We start from the raw sequence: 24,613 nt of genomic DNA, 5'->3' as shown, positions 1-24,613 counted from the left end.
GACAGTGCAAATGTGTGTGTCGGGGCCCTCTCTGCAGACAGTGCAAATGTGTGTGTCTGGGCCTCTATGCAGACAGTGCAAATGTGTGTGTCGGGGCTCTATGCAGACAGTGCAAATGTGTGTGTCGGGGCCCTCTGCAGACAGTGCAAATGTGTGTGTCGGGGCCTCTATGCAGACAGTGCAAATGTGTGTGTCGGGGCCTCTATGCAGACAGTGCAAATGTGTGTGTCGGGGCACTCTGCAGACAGTGCAAATGTGTGTGTCGGGGCCTCTCTGCAGACAGTGGGCAAATGTGTGTGTCGGGGCCTCTCTGCAGACAGTGCAAATGTGTGTGTCGGGGCCTCTCTGCAGACAGTGCAAATGTGTGTGTCGGGGCCTCTCTGCAGACAGTGCAAATGTGTGTGTCGGGGCTCTCTGCAGACAGTGCAAATGTGTGTGTCGGGGCCTCTCTGCAGACAGTGCAAATGTGTGTGTCGGGGCCTCTCTGCAGACAGTGCAAATGTGTGTGTCGGGGCCTCTCTGCAGACAGTGCAAATGTGTGTGTCGGGGGCCTCTCTGCAGACAGTGCAAATGTGTGTGTCGGGGGCCTCTCTGCAGACAGTGCAAATGTGTGTGTCGGGGCCTCTCTGCAGACAGTGCAAATGTGTGTGTCGGGGCCTCTCTGCAGACAGTGCAAATGTGTGTGTCGGGGCCTCTCTGCAGACAGTGCAAATGTGTGTGTCGGGGCCTCTCTGCAGACAGTGCAAATGTGTGTGTCGGGGCCTCTCTGCAGACAGTGCAAATGTGTGTGTCGGGGCCTCTATGCAGACAGTGCAAATGTGTGTGTCGGGGCCTCTCTGCAGACAGTGCAAATGTGTGTGTCGGGGCCTCTCTGCAGACAGTGCAAATGTGTGTGTCGGGGCCTCTCTGCAGACAGTGCAAATGTGTGTGTCGGGGGCCTCTCTGCAGACAGTGCAAATGTGTGTGTCGGGGCCTCTCTGCAGACAGTGCAAATGTGTGTGTCGGGGCCTCTCTGCAGACAGTGCAAATGTGTGTGTCGGGGCCTCTCTGCAGACAGTGCAAATGTGTGTGTCGGGGCCTCTCTGCAGACAGTGCAAATGTGTGTGTCGGGGCCTCTCTGCAGACAGTGCAAATGTGTGTGTCGGGGCCTCTCTGCAGACAGTGCAAATGTGTGTGTCGGGGCCTCTATGCAGACAGTGCAAATGTGTGTGTCGGGGCCTCTCTGCAGACAGTGCAAATGTGTGTGTCGGGGCCTCTCTGCAGACAGTGCAAATGTGTGTGTCGGGGCCTCTCTGCAGACAGTGCAAATGTGTGTGTCGGGGCCTCTCTGCAGACAGTGCAAATGTGTGTGTCGGGGCCTCTCTGCAGACAGTGCAAATGTGTGTGTCGGGGCCTCTATGCAGACAGTGCAAATGTGTGTGTCGGGGCCTCTCTGCAGACAGTGCAAATGTGTGTGTCGGGGCCTCTCTGCAGACAGTGCAAATGTGTGTGTCGGGGCCTCTATGCAGACAGTGCAAATGTGTGTGTCGGGGCCTCTCTGCAGACAGTGCAAATGTGTGTGTCGGGGCCTCTCTGCAGACAGTGCAAATGTGTGTGTCGGGGCCTCTATGCAGACAGTGCAAATGTGTGTGTCGGGGCCTCTATGCAGACAGTGCAAATGTGTGTGTCGGGGCCTCTCTGCAGACAGTGCAAATGTGTGTGTCGGGGCCTCTCTGCAGACAGTGCAAATGTGTGTGTCGGGGCCTCTATGCAGACAGTGCAAATGTGTGTGTCGGGGCCTCTATGCAGACAGTGCAAATGTGTGTGTCGGGGCCTCTCTGCAGACAGTGCAAATGTGTGTGTCGGGGCCTCTCTGCAGACAGTGCAAATGTGTGTGTCGGGGCCTCTCTGCAGACAGTGCAAATGTGTGTGTCGGGGCCTCTATGCAGACAGTGCAAATGTGTGTGTCGGGGCCTCTCTGCAGACAGTGCAAATGTGTGTGTCGGGGCCTCTCTGCAGACAGTGCAAATGTGTGTGTCGGGGCCTCTATGCAGACAGTGCAAATGTGTGTGTCGGGGCCCTCTGCAGACAGTGCAAATGTGTGTGTCGGGGCCTCTCTGCAGACAGTGCAAATGTGTGTGTCGGGGCCTCTATGCAGACAGTGCAAATGTGTGTGTCGGGGCCTCTCTGCAGACAGTGCAAATGTGTGTGTCGGGGCCTCTCTGCAGACAGTGCAAATGTGTGTGTCGGGGGCCTCTCTGCAGACAGTGCAAATGTGTGTGTCGGGGCCTCTATGCAGACAGTGCAAATGTGTGTGTCGGGGCCTCTATGCAGACAGTGCAAATGTGTGTGTCGGGGCCTCTATGCAGACAGTGCAAATGTGTGTGTCGGGGCCCTGCACTTGCTCTGCAGACAGTGCAAATGTGTGTGTCGGGGCCTCTCTGCAGACAGTGCAAATGTGTGTGTCGGGGCCACTCTGCAGACAGTGCAAATGTGTGTGTCGGGGCCTCTCTGCAGACAGTGCAAATGTGTGTGTCGGGGCCTCTCTGCAGACAGTGCAAATGTGTGTGTCGGGGCCTCTCTGCAGACAGTGCAAATGTGTGTGTCGGGGCCTCTCTGCAGACAGTGCAAATGTGTGTGTCGGGGCCTCTCTGCAGACAGTGCAAATGTGTGTGTCGGGGCCTCTATGCAGACAGTGCAAATGTGTGTGTCGGGGCCTCTATGCAGACAGTGCAAATGTGTGTGTCGGGGCCTCTCTGCAGACAGTGCAAATGTGTGTGTCGGGGCCCTCTGCAGACAGTGCAAATGTGTGTGTCGGGGCCTCTATGCAGACAGTGCAAATGTGTGTGTCGGGGCCTCTATGCAGACAGTGCAAATGTGTGTGTCGGGGCCTCTATGCAGACAGTGCAAATGTGTGTGTCGGGGCCTCTCTGCAGACAGTGCAAATGTGTGTGTCGGGGCCTCTCTGCAGACAGTGCAAATGTGTGTGTCGGGGCCTCTCTGCAGACAGTGCAAATGTGTGTGTCGGGGCCTCTATGCAGACAGTGCAAATGTGTGTGTCGGGGCCTCTATGCAGACAGTGCAAATGTGTGTGTCGGGGCCTCTCTGCAGACAGTGCAAATGTGTGTGTCGGGGCCTCTCTGCAGACAGTGCAAATGTGTGTGTCGGGGCCTCTATGCAGACAGTGCAAATGTGTGTGTCGGGGCCTCTATGCAGACAGTGCAAATGTGTGTGTCGGGGCCTCTCATGCAGACAGTGCAAATGTGTGTGTCGGGGCCTCTATGCAGACAGTGCAAATGTGTGTGTCGGGGCCTCTATGCAGACAGTGCAAATGTGTGTGTCGGGGCCTCTCTGCAGACAGTGCAAATGTGTGTGTCGGGGCCTCTATGCAGACAGTGCAAATGTGTGTGTCGGGGCCTCTATGCAGACAGTGCAAATGTGTGTGTCGGGGCCTCTCTGCAGACAGTGCAAATGTGTGTGTCGGGGCCTCTCTGCAGACAGTGCAAATGTGTGTGTCGGGGCCTCTCTGCAGACAGTGCAAATGTGTGTGTCGGGGCCTCTATGCAGACAGTGCAAATGTGTGTGTCGGGGCCTCTATGCAGACAGTGCAAATGTGTGTGTCGGGGCCTCTATGCAGACAGTGCAAATGTGTGTGTCGGGGCCTCTATGCAGACAGTGCAAATGTGTGTGTCGGGGCCTCTCTGCAGACAGTGCAAATGTGTGTGTCGGGGCCTCTCTGCAGACAGTGCAAATGTGTGTGTCGGGGCCTCTATGCAGACAGTGCAAATGTGTGTGTCGGGGCCTCTCTGCAGACAGTGCAAATGTGTGTGTCGGGGCTCTCTGCAGACAGTGCAAATGTGTGTGTCGGGGCCTCTATGCAGACAGTGCAAATGTGTGTGTCGGGGCCTCTATGCAGACAGTGCAAATGTGTGTGTCGGGGCCTCTATGCAGACAGTGCAAATGTGTGTGTCGGGGCCTCTATGCAGACAGTGCAAATGTGTGTGTCGGGGCCTCTCTGCAGACAGTGCAAATGTGTGTGTCGGGGCCTCTCTGCAGACAGTGCAAATGTGTGTGTCGGGGCCTCTCTGCAGACAGTGCAAATGTGTGTGTCGGGGCCTCTCTGCAGACAGTGCAAATGTGTGTGTCGGGGCCTCTCTGCAGACAGTGCAAATGTGTGTGTCGGGGCCTCTCTGCAGACAGTGCAAATGTGTGTGTCGGGGCCTCTCTGCAGACAGTGCAAATGTGTGTGTCGGGGCCTCATGCAGACAGTGCAAATGTGTGTGTCGGGGCCTCTATGCAGACAGTGCAAATGTGTGTGTCGGGGCCTCTATGCAGACAGTGCAAATGTGTGTGTCGGGGCCTCTCTGCAGACAGTGCAAATGTGTGTGTCGGGGCCTCTCTGCAGACAGTGCAAATGTGTGTGTCGGGGCCTCTCTGCAGACAGTGCAAATGTGTGTGTCGGGGCCTCTCTGCAGACAGTGCAAATGTGTGTGTCGGGGCCTCTCTGCAGACAGTGCAAATGTGTGTGTCGGGGCCTCTCTGCAGACAGTGCAAATGTGTGTGTCGGGGCCTCTCTGCAGACAGTGCAAATGTGTGTGTCGGGGCCTCTATGCAGACAGTGCAAATGTGTGTGTCGGGGCCTCTCTGCAGACAGTGCAAATGTGTGTGTCGGGGCCTCTCTGCAGACAGTGCAAATGTGTGTGTCGGGGCCTCTCTGCAGACAGTGCAAATGTGTGTGTCGGGGCCTCTCTGCAGACAGTGCAAATGTGTGTGTCGGGGCCTCTATGCAGACAGTGCAAATGTGTGTGTCGGGGCCTCTATGCAGACAGTGCAAATGTGTGTGTCGGGGCCTCTCTGCAGACAGTGCAAATGTGTGTGTCGGGGCCTCTATGCAGACAGTGCAAATGTGTGTGTCGGGGCCTCTCTGCAGACAGTGCAAATGTGTGTGTCGGGGCCTCTCTGCAGACAGTGCAAATGTGTGTGTCGGGGCCTCTCTGCAGACAGTGCAAATGTGTGTGTCGGGGCCTCTCTGCAGACAGTGCAAATGTGTGTGTCGGGGCCTCTCTGCAGACAGTGCAAATGTGTGTGTCGGGGCCTCTATGCAGACAGTGCAAATGTGTGTGTCGGGGCCTCTCTGCAGACAGTGCAAATGTGTGTGTCGGGGCCTCTATGCAGACAGTGCAAATGTGTGTGTCGGGGCCTCATGCAGACAGTGCAAATGTGTGTGTCGGGGCCTCTCTGCAGACAGTGCAAATGTGTGTGTCGGGGCCTCTCTGCAGACAGTGCAAATGTGTGTGTCGGGGCCTCTCATGCAGACAGTGCAAATGTGTGTGTCGGGGCCTCTCTGCAGACAGTGCAAATGTGTGTGTCGGGGCCTCTCATGCAGACAGTGCAAATGTGTGTGTCGGGGCCTCTATGCAGACAGTGCAAATGTGTGTGTCGGGGCCTCTATGCAGACAGTGCAAATGTGTGTGTCGGGGCCTCTATGCAGACAGTGCAAATGTGTGTGTCGGGGCCTCTCTGCAGACAGTGCAAATGTGTGTGTCGGGGCCTCTATGCAGACAGTGCAAATGTGTGTGTCGGGGCCTCTATGCAGACAGTGCAAATGTGTGTGTCGGGGCCTCTATGCAGACAGTGCAAATGTGTGTGTCGGGGCCTCTATGCAGACAGTGCAAATGTGTGTGTCGGGGCCTCTATGCAGACAGTGCAAATGTGTGTGTCGGGGCCTCTCTGCAGACAGTGCAAATGTGTGTGTCGGGGCCTCTCTGCAGACAGTGCAAATGTGTGTGTCGGGGCCTCTCTGCAGACAGTGCAAATGTGTGTGTCGGGGCCTCTATGCAGACAGTGCAAATGTGTGTGTCGGGGCCTCTCTGCAGACAGTGCAAATGTGTGTGTCGGGGCCTCTCTGCAGACAGTGCAAATGTGTGTGTCGGGGCCTCTCTGCAGACAGTGCAAATGTGTGTGTCGGGGCCTCTCTGCAGACAGTGCAAATGTGTGTGTCGGGGCCTCTCTGCAGACAGTGCAAATGTGTGTGTCGGGGCCTCTATGCAGACAGTGCAAATGTGTGTGTCGGGGCCTCTCATGCAGACAGTGCAAATGTGTGTGTCGGGGCCTCTCTGCAGACAGTGCAAATGTGTGTGTCGGGGCCTCTATGCAGACAGTGCAAATGTGTGTGTCGGGGCCTCTCATGCAGACAGTGCAAATGTGTGTGTCGGGGCCTCTCTGCAGACAGTGCAAATGTGTGTGTCGGGGCCTCTCTGCAGACAGTGCAAATGTGTGTGTCGGGGCCTCTCTGCAGACAGTGCAAATGTGTGTGTCGGGGCCTCTCTGCAGACAGTGCAAATGTGTGTGTCGGGGCCTCTCTGCAGACAGTGCAAATGTGTGTGTCGGGGCCTCTCTGCAGACAGTGCAAATGTGTGTGTCGGGGCCTCTATGCAGACAGTGCAAATGTGTGTGTCGGGGCCTCTATGCAGACAGTGCAAATGTGTGTGTCGGGGCCTCTATGCAGACAGTGCAAATGTGTGTGTCGGGGCCTCTCTGGCAGACAGTGCAAATGTGTGTGTCGGGGCCTCTATGCAGACAGTGCAAATGTGTGTGTCGGGGCCACTCTGCAGACAGTGCAAATGTGTGTGTCGGGGCCTCCATGCAGACAGTGCAAATGTGTGTGTCGGGGCCTCTATGCAGACAGTGCAAATGTGTGTGTCGGGGCCTCTCTGCAGACAGTGCAAATGTGTGTGTCGGGGCCTCTCTGCAGACAGTGCAAATGTGTGTGTCGGGGCCACTCTGCAGACAGTGCAAATGTGTGTGTCGGGGCCTCTATGCAGACAGTGCAAATGTGTGTGTCGGGGCCTCTCTGCAGACAGTGCAAATGTGTGTGTCGGGGCCTCTCTGCAGACAGTGCAAATGTGTGTGTCGGGGCCTCCATGCAGACAGTGCAAATGTGTGTGTCGGGGCCACTCTGCAGACAGTGCAAATGTGTGTGTCGGGGCCTCTCTGCAGACAGTGCAAATGTGTGTGTCGGGGCCTCTCATGCAGACAGTGCAAATGTGTGTGTCGGGGCCACTCTGCAGACAGTGCAAATGTGTGTGTCGGGGCCTCCATGCAGACAGTGCAAATGTGTGTGTCGGGGCCACTCTGCAGACAGTGCAAATGTGTGTGTCGGGGCCACTCTGCAGACAGTGCAAATGTGTGTGTCGGGGCCACTCTGCAGACAGTGCAAATGTGTGTGTCGGGGCCTCCATGCAGACAGTGCAAATGTGTGTGTCGGGGCCTCTCTGCAGACAGTGCAAATGTGTGTGTCGGGGCCTCTCTGCAGACAGTGCAAATGTGTGTGTCGGGGCCTCTCTGCAGACAGTGCAAATGTGTGTGTCGGGGCCTCTCTGCAGACAGTGCAAATGTGTGTGTCGGGGCCTCTCTGCAGACAGTGCAAATGTGTGTGTCGGGGCCTCTCTGCAGACAGTGCAAATGTGTGTGTCGGGGCCTCTCTGCAGACAGTGCAAATGTGTGTGTCGGGGCCTCTCTGCAGACAGTGCAAATGTGTGTGTCGGGGCCTCTATGCAGACAGTGCAAATGTGTGTGTCGGGGCCACTCTGCAGACAGTGCAAATGTGTGTGTCGGGGCCTCTCATGCAGACAGTGCAAATGTGTGTGTCGGGGCCTCTATGCAGACAGTGCAAATGTGTGTGTCGGGGCCTCTCTGCAGACAGTGCAAATGTGTGTGTCGGGGCCTCTATGCAGACAGTGCAAATGTGTGTGTCGGGGCCTCTCTGCAGACAGTGCAAATGTGTGTGTCGGGGCCTCTATGCAGACAGTGCAAATGTGTGTGTCGGGGCCTCTCTGCAGACAGTGCAAATGTGTGTGTCGGGGCCTCTCTGCAGACAGTGCAAATGTGTGTGTCGGGGCCCTCATGCAGACAGTGCAAATGTGTGTGTCGGGGCCTCTCTGCAGACAGTGCAAATGTGTGTGTCGGGGCCTCTATGCAGACAGTGCAAATGTGTGTGTCGGGGCCTCTATGCAGACAGTGCAAATGTGTGTGTCGGGGCCTCTCTGCAGACAGTGCAAATGTGTGTGTCGGGGCCTCTATGCAGACAGTGCAAATGTGTGTGTCGGGGCCTCTCTGCAGACAGTGCAAATGTGTGTGTCGGGGCCTCTCATGCAGACAGTGCAAATGTGTGTGTCGGGGCCTCTCTGCAGACAGTGCAAATGTGTGTGTCGGGGCCTCTCTGCAGACAGTGCAAATGTGTGTGTCGGGGCCTCTCTGCAGACAGTGCAAATGTGTGTGTCGGGGCCTCTATGCAGACAGTGCAAATGTGTGTGTCGGGGCCTCCTATGCAGACAGTGCAAATGTGTGTGTCGGGGCCTCTATGCAGACAGTGCAAATGTGTGTGTCGGGGCCTCTATGCAGACAGTGCAAATGTGTGTGTCGGGGCCTCTCTGCAGACAGTGCAAATGTGTGTGTCGGGGCCTCTCTGCAGACAGTGCAAATGTGTGTGTCGGGGCCTCTCTGCAGACAGTGCAAATGTGTGTGTCGGGGCCTCTCTGCAGACAGTGCAAATGTGTGTGTCGGGGCCTCTCTGCAGACAGTGCAAATGTGTGTGTCGGGGCCTCTCTGCAGACAGTGCAAATGTGTGTGTCGGGGCCTCTATGCAGACAGTGCAAATGTGTGTGTCGGGGCCTCTATGCAGACAGTGCAAATGTGTGTGTCGGGGCCTCTCTGCAGACAGTGCAAATGTGTGTGTCGGGGCCTCTCTGCAGACAGTGCAAATGTGTGTGTCGGGGCCTCTCTGCAGACAGTGCAAATGTGTGTGTCGGGGCCTCTCTGCAGACAGTGCAAATGTGTGTGTCGGGGCCTCTCTGCAGACAGTGCAAATGTGTGTGTCGGGGCCTCTCTGCAGACAGTGCAAATGTGTGTGTCGGGGCCTCTCTGCAGACAGTGCAAATGTGTGTGTCGGGGCCTCTCTGCAGACAGTGCAAATGTGTGTGTCGGGGCCTCTCTGCAGACAGTGCAAATGTGTGTGTCGGGGCCTCTCTGCAGACAGTGCAAATGTGTGTGTCGGGGCCTCTCTGCAGACAGTGCAAATGTGTGTGTCGGGGCCTCTCTGCAGACAGTGCAAATGTGTGTGTCGGGGCCTCTCTGCAGACAGTGCAAATGTGTGTGTCGGGGCCTCTCTGCAGACAGTGCAAATGTGTGTGTCGGGGCCTCATGCAGACAGTGCAAATGTGTGTGTCGGGGCCTCTCTGCAGACAGTGCAAATGTGTGTGTCGGGGCCTCTCTGCAGACAGTGCAAATGTGTGTGTCGGGGCCTCTATGCAGACAGTGCAAATGTGTGTTGTCGGGGCCTCTATGCAGACAGTGCAAATGTGTGTGTCGGGGCCTCTATGCAGACAGTGCAAATGTGTGTGTCGGGGCCTCTCTGCAGACAGTGCAAATGTGTGTGTCGGGGCCTCTCTGCAGACAGTGCAAATGTGTGTGTCGGGGCCTCTCTGCAGACAGTGCAAATGTGTGTGTCGGGGCCTCTCTGCAGACAGTGCAAATGTGTGTGTCGGGGCCTCTCTGCAGACAGTGCAAATGTGTGTGTCGGGGCCTCTCTGCAGACAGTGCAAATGTGTGTGTCGGGCCTCTCTGCAGACAGTGCAAATGTGTGTGTCGGGGCCTCTATGCAGACAGTGCAAATGTGTGTGTCGGGGCCTCATGCAGACAGTGCAAATGTGTGTGTCGGGGCCTCTATGCAGACAGTGCAAATGTGTGTGTCGGGGCCTCTCTGCAGACAGTGCAAATGTGTGTGTCGGGGCCTCTATGCAGACAGTGCAAATGTGTGTGTCGGGGCCTCTATGCAGACAGTGCAAATGTGTGTGTCGGGGCCTCTATGCAGACAGTGCAAATGTGTGTGTCGGGGCCTCTCTGCAGACAGTGCAAATGTGTGTGTCGGGGCCTCATGCAGACAGTGCAAATGTGTGTGTCGGGGCCTCTATGCAGACAGTGCAAATGTGTGTGTCGGGGCCTCATGCAGACAGTGCAAATGTGTGTGTCGGGGCCACTCTGCAGACTGCAAATGTGTGTGTCGGGGCCACTCTGCAGACAGTGCAAATGTGTGTGTCGGGGCCTCTCTGCAGACAGTGCAAATGTGTGTGTCGGGGCCTCTATGCAGACAGTGCAAATGTGTGTGTCGGGGCCTCTCTGCAGACAGTGCAAATGTGTGTGTCGGGGCCTCTATGCAGACAGTGCAAATGTGTGTGTCGGGGCCTCTCTGCAGACAGTGCAAATGTGTGTGTCGGGGCCTCTATGCAGACAGTGCAAATGTGTGTGTCGGGGCCTCTCTGCAGACAGTGCAAATGTGTGTGTCGGGGCCTCTATGCAGACAGTGCAAATGTGTGTGTCGGGGCCACTCTGCAGACAGTGCAAATGTGTGTGTCGGGGCCACTCTGCAGACAGTGCAAATGTGTGTGTCGGGGCCTCTCTGCAGACAGTGCAAATGTGTGTGTCGGGGCCTCTATGCAGACAGTGCAAATGTGTGTGTCGGGGCCTCTCTGCAGACAGTGCAAATGTGTGTGTCGGGGCCTCTATGCAGACAGTGCAAATGTGTGTGTCGGGGCCTCTATGCAGACAGTGCAAATGTGTGTGTCGGGGCCTCTCTGCAGACAGTGCAAATGTGTGTGTCGGGGCCTCTATGCAGACAGTGCAAATGTGTGTGTCGGGGCCTCTATGCAGACAGTGCAAATGTGTGTGTCGGGGCCTCTATGCAGACAGTGCAAATGTGTGTGTCGGGGGCCTCTCTGCAGACAGTGCAAATGTGTGTGTCGGGGCCTCTATGCAGACAGTGCAAATGTGTGTGTCGGGGCCTCTCTGCAGACAGTGCAAATGTGTGTGTCGGGGCCTCTATGCAGACAGTGCAAATGTGTGTGTCGGGGCCACTCTGCAGACAGTGCAAATGTGTGTGTCGGGGCCTCTATGCAGACAGTGCAAATGTGTGTGTCGGGGCCTCTCTGCAGACAGTGCAAATGTGTGTGTCGGGGCCTCTATGCAGACAGTGCAAATGTGTGTGTCGGGGCCTCTCTGCAGACAGTGCAAATGTGTGTGTCGGGGCCTCTCTGCAGACAGTGCAAATGTGTGTGTCGGGGCCTCTATGCAGACAGTGCAAATGTGTGTGTCGGGGCCTCTCTGCAGACAGTGCAAATGTGTGTGTCGGGGCCTCTATGCAGACAGTGCAAATGTGTGTGTCGGGGCCTCTCTGCAGACAGTGCAAATGTGTGTGTCGGGGCCTCTATGCAGACAGTGCAAATGTGTGTGTCGGGGCCTCTCTGCAGACAGTGCAAATGTGTGTGTCGGGGCCTCTCTGCAGACAGTGCAAATGTGTGTGTCGGGGCCTCTCTGCAGACAGTGCAAATGTGTGTGTCGGGGCCTCTCTGCAGACAGTGCAAATGTGTGTGTCGGGGCCTCTCTGCAGACAGTGCAAATGTGTGTGTCGGGGCCTCTCTGCAGACAGTGCAAATGTGTGTGTCGGGGCCTCTCTGCAGACAGTGCAAATGTGTGTGTCGGGGCCTCTCTGCAGACAGTGCAAATGTGTGTGTCGGGGCCTCTCTGCAGACAGTGCAAATGTGTGTGTCGGGGCCTCTCTGCAGACAGTGCAAATGTGTGTGTCGGGGCCTCTCTGCAGACAGTGCAAATGTGTGTGTCGGGGCCTCTATGCAGACAGTGCAAATGTGTGTGTCGGGGCCTCTCTGCAGACAGTGCAAATGTGTGTGTCGGGGCCACTCTGCAGACAGTGCAAATGTGTGTGTCGGGGCCACTCTGCAGACAGTGCAAATGTGTGTGTCGGGGCCTCTCTGCAGACAGTGCAAATGTGTGTGTCGGGGCCTCTCTGCAGACAGTGCAAATGTGTGTGTCGGGGCCTCTCTGCAGACAGTGCAAATGTGTGTGTCGGGGCCTCTCTGCAGACAGTGCAAATGTGTGCAAATGTGTGTGTCGGGGCCTCTCTGCAGACAGTGCAAATGTGTGTGTCGGGGCCTCTCTGCAGACAGTGCAAATGTGTGTGTCGGGGCCTCTCTGCAGACAGTGCAAATGTGTGTGTCGGGGCCTCTCTGCAGACAGTGCAAATGTGTGTGTCGGGGCCTCTCTGCAGACAGTGCAAATGTGTGTGTCGGGGCCTCTCTGCAGACAGTGCAAATGTGTGTGTCGGGGCCTCTATGCAGACAGTGCAAATGTGTGTGTCGGGGCCTCTCTGCAGACAGTGCAAATGTGTGTGTCGGGGCTCTCTGCAGACAGTGCAAATGTGTGTGTCGGGGCCTCTATGCAGACAGTGCAAATGTGTGTGTCGGGGCCTCTCTGCAGACAGTGCAAATGTGTGTGTCGGGGCCTCTCTGCAGACAGTGCAAATGTGTGTGTCGGGGCCTCTCTGCAGACAGTGCAAATGTGTGTGTCGGGGCCTCTATGCAGACAGTGCAAATGTGTGTGTCGGGGCCTCTCTGCAGACAGTGCAAATGTGTGTGTCGGGGCCTCTATGCAGACAGTGCAAATGTGTGTGTCGGGGCCTCCATGCAGACAGTGCAAATGTGTGTGTCGGGGCCTCTCTGCAGACAGTGCAAATGTGTGTGTCGGGGCCTCTATGCAGACAGTGCAAATGTGTGTGTCGGGGCCTCTATGCAGACAGTGCAAATGTGTGTGTCGGGGCCTCTATGCAGACAGTGCAAATGTGTGTGTCGGGGCCTCTCTGCAGACAGTGCAAATGTGTGTGTCGGGGCCTCTATGCAGACAGTGCAAATGTGTGTGTCGGGGCCTCTATGCAGACAGTGCAAATGTGTGTGTCGGGGCCTCTATGCAGACAGTGCAAATGTGTGTGTCGGGGCCTCTCTGCAGACAGTGCAAATGTGTGTGTCGGGGCCTCTATGCAGACAGTGCAAATGTGTGTGTCGGGGCCTCTATGCAGACAGTGCAAATGTGTGTGTCGGGGCCTCTCTGCAGACAGTGCAAATGTGTGTGTCGGGGCCTCTCTGCAGACAGTGCAAATGTGTGTGTCGGGGCCTCTATGCAGACAGTGCAAATGTGTGTGTCGGGGCCTCTATGCAGACAGTGCAAATGTGTGTGTCGGGGCCTCTCTGCAGACAGTGCAAATGTGTGTGTCGGGGCTCTCTGCAGACAGTGCAAATGTGTGTGTCGGGGCCTCTATGCAGACAGTGCAAATGTGTGTGTCGGGGCCTCCATGCAGACAGTGCAAATGTGTGTGTCGGGGCCACTCTGCAGACAGTGCAAATGTGTGTGTCGGGGCCTCTCTGCAGACAGTGCAAATGTGTGTGTCGGGGCCTCTCTGCAGACAGTGCAAATGTGTGTGTCGGGGCCTCTATGCAGACAGTGCAAATGTGTGTGTCGGGGCCTCTATGCAGACAGTGCAAATGTGTGTGTCGGGGCCTCTATGCAGACAGTGCAAATGTGTGTGTCGGGGCCTCCATGCAGACAGTGCAAATGTGTGTGTCGGGGCCACTCTGCAGACAGTGCAAATGTGTGTGTCGGGGCCTCTCTGCAGACAGTGCAAATGTGTGTGTCGGGGCCTCTCTGCAGACAGTGCAAATGTGTGTGTCGGGGCCACTCTGCAGACAGTGCAAATGTGTGTGTCGGGGCCTCTCTGCAGACAGTGCAAATGTGTGTGTCGGGGCCTCTCTGCAGACAGTGCAAATGTGTGTGTCGGGGCCTCTCTGCAGACAGTGCAAATGTGTGTGTCGGGGCCTCTCTGCAGACAGTGCAAATGTGTGTGTCGGGGCCTCTATGCAGACAGTGCAAATGTGTGTGTCGGGGCCTCTATGCAGACAGTGCAAATGTGTGTGTCGGGGCCTCCATGCAGACAGTGCAAATGTGTGTGTCGGGGCCTCTCTGCAGACAGTGCAAATGTGTGTGTCGGGGCCACTCTGCAGACAGTGCAAATGTGTGTGTCGGGGCCTCTATGCAGACAGTGCAAATGTGTGTGTCGGGGCCTCTATGCAGACAGTGCAAATGTGTGTGTCGGGGCCTCTATGCAGACAGTGCAAATGTGTGTGTCGGGGCCACTCTGCAGACAGTGCAAATGTGTGTGTCGGGGCCTCTCTGCAGACAGTGCAAATGTGTGTGTCGGGGCCACTCTGCAGACAGTGCAAATGTGTGTGTCGGGGCCTCTATGCAGACAGTGCAAATGTGTGTGTCGGGGCCTCTATGCAGACAGTGCAAATGTGTGTGTCGGGGCCACTCTGCAGACAGTGCAAATGTGTGTGTCGGGGCCTCTATGCAGACAGTGCAAATGTGTGTGTCGGGGCCTCTATGCAGACAGTGCAAATGTGTGTGTCGGGGCCTCTCTGCAGACAGTGCAAATGTGTGTGTCGGGGCCTCTCTGCAGACAGTGCAAATGTGTGTGTCGGGGCCTCTATGCAGACAGTGCAAATGTGTGTGTCGGGGCCTCTATGCAGACAGTGCAAATGTGTGTGTCGGGGCCTCTCTGCAGACAGTGCAAATGTGTGTGTCGGGGCCTCTCTGCAGACAGTGCAAATGTGTGTGTCGGGGCCTCTCTGCAGACAGTGCAAATGTGTGTGTCGGGGCCTCTATGCAGACAGTGCAAATGTGTGTGTCGGGGCCTCTCTGCAGACAGTGCAAATGTGTGTGTCGGGGCCACTCTGCAGACAGTGCAAATGTGTGTGTCGGGGCCTCTCTGCAGACAGTGCAAATGTGTGTGTCGGGGCCTCTCTGCAGACAGTGCAAATGTGTGTGTCGGGGCCTCTATGCAGACAGTGCAAATGTGTGTGTCGGGGCCTCCATGCAGACAGTGCAAATGTGTGTGTCGGGGCCTCTATGCAGACAGTGCAAATGTGTGTGTCGGGGCCTCCATGCAGACAGTGCAAATGTGTGTGTCGGGGCCTCTCTGCAGACAGTGCAAATGTGTGTGTCGGGGCCTCTATGCAGACAGTGCAAATGTGTGTGTCGGGGCCTCCATGCAGACAGTGCAAATGTGTGTGTCGGGGCCTCTCTGCAGACAGTGCAAATGTGTGTGTCGGGGCCTCCATGCAGACAGTGCAAATGTGTGTGTCGGGGCCTCTATGCAGACAGTGCAAATGTGTGTGTCGGGGCCTCCATGCAGACAGTGCAAATGTGTGTGTCGGGGCCTCTATGCAGACAGTGCAAATGTGTGTGTCGGGGCCTCCATGCAGACAGTGCAAATGTGTGTGTCGGGGCCTCTCTGCAGACAGTGCAAAGGCCATGGAATTGTGCACGTGTGTGTCGTCATAATGGCACATGGTAGTAATGATTGATCCAAGTGTGCTAAAGTTGACACGTGTAAGAAGAAGAGCCCTCCCAAACCTGTCAAAGTCATAAATATATGATGTGACTCATTAAAAACCACATCCATATTTAATGTGTGCCGATAGTGCAGGTGTGACATTTGACAACTAATTGAGTCTTTTCAACTCCCTTTTTAAACATCAACCATAGGAATGACTCTCGTTTTTTTTTTTTTGCAAGTCATTACGCGTCGACAGTTGTCCCTTCTGCACGTCCGGCTGGCAAATTAGTCTGAGTTAAACTTTTATTTTGTAGGAAATAGATATTTTTTTACGCATACAAATATAGAAATGTATGTAGCCATGGTTACTGTGGTTTATCAGCGCTCAATACCGGGGTAGAGCGGAACATTCGTTAGGTCAGGGACAAACACGGAGGCAATTTCATCAAAAATCCCTGAAGAGCAGGGAAACCACTAAAGACGCCGAGATCGTTATCCATGCGTTTGTTACGTCTCGCCTCGATTACTGTAACGTATTATTTTCGGGTCTCCCCATGTCTAGCATTAAAAGATTACAGTTGGTACAAAATGCGGCTGCTAGACTTTTGACAAGAACAAGAAAGTTTGATCATATTACACCTGTACTGTATATACCTTTATATACATATATACATACATATATACCTATACTGTATATACCTTTATATACATATATACATACATATATACCTATACTGTATATACCTTTATATACATATATACATACATATATACCTGTACTGTATATACCTTTATATACATATATACATACATATATACCTATACTGTATATACCTTTATATACATATATACATACATATATACCTATACTGTATATACCTTTATATACATATATACATACATATATACCTGTACTGGCTCACCTGCACTGGCTTCCTGTGCACTTAAGATGTGACTTTAAGGTTTTACTACTTACGTATAAAATACTACACGGTCTAGCTCCATCCTATCTTGCCGATTGTATTGTACCATATGTCCCGGCAAGAAATCTGCGTTCAAAAGACTCCGGCTTATTAGTGATTCCCTAGAGCCCAAAAAAAGTCTGCGGGCTATAGAGCGTTTTCCGTTCGGGCTCCAGTACTCTGGAATGCCCTCCCGGTAACAGTTCGAGATGCTACCTCAGTAGAAGCATTTAAGTCTCACCTTAAAACTCATCTGTATACTCTAGCCTTTAAATAGACCTCCTTTTTAGACCAGTTGATCTGCCGCTTCTTTTCTTTTTTTCTCCTATGTCCCCCCTCCCTTGTGGAGGGGGTCCGGTTCAATGACCATGGATGAAGTACTGGCTGTCCAGAGTCGAGACCCAGGATGGACCGCTCGCCTGTGTATCGGTTGGGGACATCTCTACGCTGCTGATCCGCCTCCGCTTGAGATGGTTTCCTGTGGACGGGACTCTCGCTGCTGTCTTGGATCCGCTTTGAACTGAACTCTCGCGGCTGTGTTGGAGCCACTATGGATTGAACTTTCACAGTATCATGTTAGACCCGCTCGACATCCATTGCTTTCGGTCCCCTAGAGGGGGGGGGGTTCCCCACATCTGAGGTCCTCTCCAAGGTTTCTCATAGTCAGCATTGTCACTGGCGTCCCACTGGATGTGAATTCTCCCTGCCCACTGGGTGTGAGTTTTCCTTGCCCTTTTGTGGGTTCTTCCGAGGATGTCGTAGTCGTAATGATTTGTGCAGTCCTTTGAGACATTTGTGATTTGGGGCTATATAAATAAACATTGATTGATTGATTGATATTTTTTTACGCATACAAATATAGAAATGTATGTAGCCATGGTTACTGTGGTTTATCAGTGCTCAATACCGGGGTAGAGCGGAACATTCGTTAGGTCAGGGACAAACACGGAGGTAATTTCATCAAAAATCCCCTGAAGAGCAGGGAAACCTGCGAAACAGACTTGTAGGGATGAAATAACCTCCGCGTTTTTTCATGACCTAACGAATAGAAATATATGTATATATATATATATATATATATTTTTTTTTTTTAAATACAATTTAAAAAAATTAAAAAAACATACAATTAAAATATATTATATTTTTATTTGTATTCACATTTCGGGGTAATTATTCTAACGCAGGAGTAGAGAACCTGCGGCTCTAGAGCCAGATGTGGCTCTTTTGATGACTCCATCTGGCTCTCAGATAAATCTTAACTGACATTGCTTAACACGATAAGTAATTAATGATTCCGTTGGTAATCACAGGGTTAAAAATAACGTTCAAAATTAAAAACATTCTCATGCATTTTATTCCATCAATCCAAGAAGTCCCATTTATGGTAAGAAATATTTTATTTATTATTTGTTAGCTTCAGAATAACAATGTTATTATACTCTAAAATTGTTAGTCCAACTTAAAAATGCACACATTTAGTTGTATTCAGTGTTAAAAAATATTGGTAACATTTTAGTATAGGGAACATATTCGAAGTAACAAAGACTTAATTAAGAGTTATTTGGATACTAAGTGACCATATAAGGGTTAGGGTTACCAATAAGTAATAATTCTGAGGTTATTGAGGGAAGACTCTTAGTTAATGTCTTACTGCTTGTAAAATAAGTCCATGCAGAAAAATGCATTAATAAGAACTTAAAAATGACTAATTAAGAGCCAATATGTTACAAATTTGCATGTTAATAAGCAACTGATTAATGGTGAATATGTTCCCTATATCAAAGTATTACCAAAATATAATGTGGCTCTCACGGAAATACGTTTCTAAAATATTTGGCTTTCATGGCTCTCTCAGCCAAAAAGGTTCCCGACCACTGTTCTATCGGATAGGACGATTTTGTTTTATAATGTGGTAGTTTTATTTATACTTCTTACATCAACTAATGCATGTCCCAATACCAATATTTTAGTACCGATATTTTGATAAATAAAAGGGGACCACAAAAAAAGGCATTATCGGCCTTTACGTTACATTAAACATGTTTATTATTGCAATTTAGTCCTTAAATAAAATAGTGAACATACTAGACAACTTGTCTTTTAGTAGTAAGTAAACAAACAAAAGACTCCTAATTAGTCTGCAGTAACATATTGTGTCATTTATACACCTATTATTTTCTACACATTATGAGGGACAAACTGTAAAAATTGATTATCAATCCACTTTTTCATTTACTGTTAATATCTGCTTATTTTCTGTTTGAACATGTTCTATCTACACTTCTGTTAAAATGTAATAATCACTTATTCTTCTCTTCTTTGATACTTTACATTAGTTTTGGATGATACCACACATTTGGGTATCGATGCGATACCAAGGATGATACATTGGTCATATTCAAAGTCCTCATGTGTCCAGAGACGTATTTCCTGACTTTATAAACATAATATGAATAGATAGATAGATAGAACTTTATTGATTCCTTCAGGAGAGTTCCTTCAGGAAAATTAAAATACATAGGAGTGGGACCTAATAAGTTTACTTCTTCCCACTCCCTTTTTAACCAATCTTTCTTTTGTATTTTATGTCATTCTCTTGTTTTGTTTGCATGACTCAAAATAAACCATTCATTCATTCATTCATCCTCGCTCAAATCAATGGGGGAATCGTCGCTTTCTCGGTCTGAATCGCTCTAGCTGCTGGTGGCCATGATTGTAAACAATGTTCAGATGTGATGAGCTCCACAACCCGTGACGTCACGCGCACATCGTCTGTTACTTCCGGTACAGGCAAGGCTTTTTTATTAGCGACCAAAAGTTGGGAACTTTATTGTCGATGTTCTCTACTAAATCCATCCATCCATCCATCCATTTTCTACCGCTTATTCCCTTTCGGGGTCACGGGGGGCGCTGGCGCCTATCTCAGCTACAATCGGGCGGAAGGCAGGGTACACCCTGGACAAGTCGCCACCTCATCGCAGTCTCTACTAAATCCTTTCAGCAAAAATATGGCAATATGGCGAAATGATGAAGTATGACACATAGAATGGAGCTGCTATCCCCGTTTAAATAAGAACATCTCATTTCAGTAGGCCTTTAAGAAGCACCGCTGTAGGTGAATATTTGTGTAAATTATATAAATTCCAGAGAAGAGTAAAAATACATGCAAGTGTAATAAAAGAGCCATAAATCGCACTTTGAGCGGCCGGGTGTGTCTCTTTCAACAAAATAATGCGAAGTATGTAAAAAAGGTGTCTTCTTCGCGGCTTCTGCGTGATGTATGTCATTGCCCGCCAGCACCATCTAGCGGCCTGGACGAGAACAACAGTTGTTTTCAAGTGGAACTACATTCTTTCACGTCGCGGCTTACATCAATTGCTTTGATCATATCCACGCGAGACGACAATTACGTGAAGGCACGACTACTTCAAAGGGGATGTTGCGTCGCATTTTGTCTGCAACTTTGATGATTTCCAGTGAAGTGAGCGCGGCTTGTGAAGCTCCGAGGAGCAGGAAAGTGAAGCCTCCTTACCCGCCAGGATGGCCTTGCCGGGGTGCGTCAGTTTGGCTTTGCCGGCGGGGGCGGCTGCGGCCAGGCTGTGTCTCCTGCTGTGGAACGGGTTGACGAAGCTCGAGTGTCCGGACATGACTGCGCTGCCCCCGGCCTCGCTGCTGTGCTCAGGAAGGAGGACTTGGGTGAAGCTTCATGCGCTCCTGCAGCTTTTGTGCACAAGTCGAGGTCCAAAGTGTGACGTTCGGTCCTGACCATTGGACTTGGGGACTCGGGTCGCTCTCGTTGTGGACTTTTGACAGAAGAAAGTTGGCTCGCTCGCCACTGAGGGCTGATAACGTCGTGTCAGAGTTCCACTGGGGCGTGGCCTGTCAGGCGCCCCCAGCAGGCCCCTCCCCTTTTAACATGGTGCAAATATTAAAGGTGGACTAAAGCAGTGGTCCCCAACCACCGGGCCGCGGCCCGAATGGTACCGGGCCGCAGAATAATTTTTTTATTCATTTTTATTAAAAAAAATAAATAAATAAATAAATTATTTATTTTTTATTTTTATTTTTATTAATACGAAGTTCCTGCAGTCCTGGGTTCAATCCCAGGCTCAGGATTTTTCTGTGTGGAGTTTGCATGTTCTCCCCGTGAATGCGTGGGTTCCCTCCGGGTACTCCGGCTTCCTCCCACCTCCAAAGACATGCACCTGGGGATAGGTTGATTGGCAACACTAAATTGGCCCTAGTGTGTGAATGTGAGTGTGAATGTTGTCTGTCTATCTGTGTTGGCCCTGCGATGAGGTGGTGACTTGTCCAGGGTGTACCCCGCCTTCCGCCCGATTGTAGCTGAGATAGGCGCCAGCGCCCCCCGTGACCCCGAAAGGGAATAAGCGGTAGAAAATGGATGGATGGATAAAGCAGTGAAGTGAAGTGAAGTGAATTATATTTATATAGCGCTTTTCTCTAGTGACTCAAAGCGCTTTACATAGTGAAACCCAATATCTAAGTTACATTTCAACCAGTGTGGGTGGCACTGGGAGCAGGTGGGTAAAGTGTCTTGCCCAAGGACACAACGGCAGTGACTACGATGGCTGAAGCGGGAATCGAACCTGCAACCCTCAAGTTGCTGGCATGGCCACTCTACCAACCGAGCTATACCGCCAAAAACAAAAGTACAATGATTTGCAAATACCATCCATCCATCCATCCATTTTCTACCGCTTATTCCCTTTCGGGGTCGCGGGGGGCGCTGGCGCCTATCTCAGCTACAATCGGGCGGAAGGCGGGGTACACCCTGGACAAGTCGCCACCTCATCGCAGGGCCAACACAGATAGCCTTCCAACTTATATTCAGTTGAATAGACTGCAAAGATAAGATATTTTTAATGTTCGAACTGGTAAACTTTGGTATTTTTTTTGTAAATATTAGCTCATTTGGAATTTGTCTACAATTCAAATTGTTTTTGGAAACTGTGGATGTTCTGTCCTTCGGACCAAAGAGTGGTCCCCAACCACTGGGCCGCGGCCCGATTGGTACCGGGCCACAGAATAATTTTTTTTATTCATTTTTATTTAAAAAAATAAAATAAAATAAATTATTTATTTATTTAATTTTTATTAAATCAACAGAGAAAACCTAGGAGTCTTGTTCACCAGTGAGGGAAGAGTGGATCGTGAGATCGACAGGCGGATCGGTGCGGCGTCTTCAGTAATGCGGACGTTGTACCGATCCGTTGTGGTGAAGAAGGAGCTGAGCCGGAAGGCAAAGCTCTCAATTTACCGGTCGATCTGCGTTCCCATCCTCACCTATGGTCATGAGCTTTGGGTCATGACCGAAAGGATAAGATCACGGGTACAAGCGGCCCAAATGAGTTTCCAGGTCTCTCCCTTAGAGATAGGGTGAGAAGCTCTGCCATCCGGGAGGAACTCAAAGTAAAGCCGCTGCTCCTCCACAACGAGAGGAGCCAGATGAGGTGGTTCGGGCATCTGGTCAGGATGCAACTTGAACGCCTCCCTAGGGAGGTGTTTAGGGCACGTCCAACCGGTAGGAAAGACCCAGGACACGTTGGGAAGACTATGTCTCCCGGCTGGCCTGGGAACGCCTCGGGATCCCCCGGGAAGAGCTAGACGAAGTGGCTGGAGAGAGGGAAGTCTGGATTTCCCTGCTTAGGCTGCTGCCCCCGCGACCCGACCTCGGATAAGCGGAAGATGATGGATGGATAAATCAACATAAAAAACACAATATATACTTGTTGGGTTTCTTCTTTCTTCACTCATCTTCAATTAATACTCCAGTTGTATAAAAGAAAGATGATGGTTTATTTTAAGGATCGCACAAGTGAATGCAAGGCATACTTGGTCAACGGCATGTTCACCACTGTGTTACATCACCTTTTCTTTTAACAACACTCAATAAACGTTTGGGAACTGAGGAAACTAATTGTTGAAGCTTTGAAAGTGGAATTCTTTCCATTCTTGTTTTATGTAGAGCTTCAGTCCTTCAACAGTCCGGGGTCTCCGCTGTCGTATTTTACACTTCATAATGCACCACACATTTTCGTTGGGAGACAGATCTGGACTGCAGGCGGGCCAGGAGAGTACCCGCACTCTTTTACTACAAAGCCACGCTGTTGTAACACATGCTGAATGTGGCTTGGCATTGTCTTGCTGAAATAAGCAGGGGTGTCCATGATAACGTTGCTTGGATGACAACATATGTTGCTCCAAAACCTGTACGGACCATTCAGCATTAATGGTGCCTTCACCCTAAATTCCTTGCAATAGCTCGTTGAGCAATGTTGGTCACACTGAGGGTGGCCGTATAAACAACTTTAGCACTGTTACAAATGGGGACATCTCTGCACTGCTGATCCGCCTCCGCTTGGGATGGTTTCCTGCTGGCTCCGCTGTGAACGTGACTCTCGCTGCTGTGTTTTGGACTGGACTTTCGCGACTGTGTTGGATCCATTATGGATTGAACTTTCACAGTATCATGTTAGACCCGCTCGACATCCATTGCTTTCCTTCTCTCCAAGGTTCCCATAGTCATCATTGTCACCGACGTCCCACTGGGTTGCCCTTATGTGGGCCTACCGAGGATGTCGTAGTGGTTTGTGTTGTGGTTTGTGCAGCCCTTTGAGACACTAGTGATTCAGGGCTATATAAGTAAACATTGATTGATTGATAGAAGGATGGTTCAGTACAATGTCTCACAGCACCGGGAAACAAAACATCAGTAACTGTGGAAAATAGAACACAACTTCATCGCGCTTCTTTCTGTGAGTCTCTCGTATTCTCTCGTGCGAAGTGAGCCGGAAGAGATCACGTGATGATAACACGGAGGAGCCGGCACTACCGTATTTAACCTATTGGAGGCGCATAACAACGGCAAGCCTCTCTTCCCATGATACACAGAAACAGCATTAATAACAATGAGATCACATTTACTCAACAATACTTACATTTAGGGACGGCGTGGCGCAGTGGGAGAGTGGGCGTGCGCAACCCGAGGGTCACTGGTTCAAATCCCACCTAGTACCAACCTCGTCACATCCGTTGTGTCCTGAGCAAGACACTTCACACTTGCTCCTGATGGGTGCTGGTTAGCGCCTTGCATGGCAGCTCCCTCCATGTGTGTGTGAATGGGTAAATGTGGAAGTAGTGTCAAAGCGCTTTGAGTACCTTGAAGGTAGAAAAGCGCTATACAAGTACAACCCATTTATGTATCATTTATTAGTGCACCAACCACAAAAACCTCCCTTTTTGATGACAAAGAAAAAAAAAGAAAAAAAAAGGGGAAAATGAGGGGAGAACGAGGCGGAAGGAGTAGGAGAGCTGGCAGCAGCAGCGACCGAGGAGACCACACTTTTTCTGCAGGCGAGCTACTTTTCAATTGACCAACTGGAGGGGATCTACCTCATTTATATATATCATTTATATTTATTTATTTATGAAAGAGACATTTTTGTAAACAAGTTAAATGTGTTTAATGATAATACAAGCATGTGTAACACATATAGATGTCTTTCTTTCACAAAGACAAGAATATAAGTTGGTGTATTACCTGATTCTGATGACTTGCATTGATTGGAATCAGACAGTAATGATGATAACGCCCACATTTTCAAATGGAGGAGAAAAAAAGTTGTCCTTTCTGTACAATACCACATGAAAGTGGTTGGATTTTGGCATCTAATTCATCCAGCTTCCATACACTTTACAAGAAAAACATTGGCGGCAAATTCCGTAGCTTGCTTGATTGACATTCACTGCACCCGAGGGTCTTGTGAGATGACGCTGGCTGCTGCCAGTTCATTATTATGAAAAAATGACAGAGAGGAAGGCGAGAAACACTTTTTATTTCAACAGACTTTCGCGCCGTCCCTTCCGTCAAAACTCTAAAGGCCGACTGCACATTTCCTATCTTCACAATAAAAGCCCTGCTTCATGCTGCCTGCGCTAACAAAATAAGAGTCTCGGAAAGCTGGCGTGCACAAGTGATGTGCACGCCAGCTTTCTGAGGGATCGCTTGTGCACGCCAGTTTTCCGAGACTCTGTATTTAGTTAGCGCAGGCAGCATGAAGCAGGGCTTTTATTGTGAAGACAGGAAATGTGCAGTCGGCCTTTAGAGTTTTGACGGAAGGTACGGCGCGAGAGTCAGTTGAAATAAAAAGTGTTTCTCGCCTTCCTCTCTGTCATATTTTCATAATAATGATCTTGCAGCAGCCAGCGTCATCTCACAAGACCCTCCGGTACCGTGAATGTCATTTAAGTGACGTCTTGGTGAAGATTGATCATCACTCATTTTTAGGTCTATTTTTTTTAAAAGCCTGGCTGGAGATCGACTGACACACCCCCCGCGGTCGACTGGTAGCTCGCGATCGACGTAATGGGCACCCCTGTGCTAAAGCAATGTTCTTCCTTGGTGGTCAGTGGAACC

General features: G+C 51.1%; 1 protein-coding gene across 3 annotated transcripts in view; it reads right to left on the bottom strand.

Annotated features, from left to right (window-relative positions):
• slc25a1b (slc25a1 solute carrier family 25 member 1b) overlaps positions 1–20,067 on the bottom strand; it is a 50,883-nt gene extending 30,816 nt beyond the window's left edge. The window contains exon 1 of one of the 3 annotated variants that reach the window (XM_061876153.1): positions 19,709–20,067. Coding sequence is in view for 2 of the 3 variants with exons in the window: in XM_061876152.1 (XP_061732136.1) it covers positions 19,709–19,823 (115 nt within the window). In the remaining variant the exon portion in view is untranslated. The remainder of the gene's footprint in view (positions 1–19,708) is intronic. The other 2 variants (XM_061876152.1, XM_061876151.1) reach the window with 2 other exon arrangements.
• Between the last annotated feature and the right edge of the window lie 4,546 nt (positions 20,068–24,613).

Source organism: Nerophis ophidion, linkage group LG17, assembly GCF_033978795.1.
Source record: "Nerophis ophidion isolate RoL-2023_Sa linkage group LG17, RoL_Noph_v1.0, whole genome shotgun sequence".
Lineage (NCBI taxonomy): Eukaryota > Metazoa > Chordata > Actinopteri > Syngnathiformes > Syngnathidae > Nerophis > Nerophis ophidion.
Note: the sequence above shows the minus strand (reverse complement) of the source record. Positions and strands in the feature narration are given on the sequence as shown.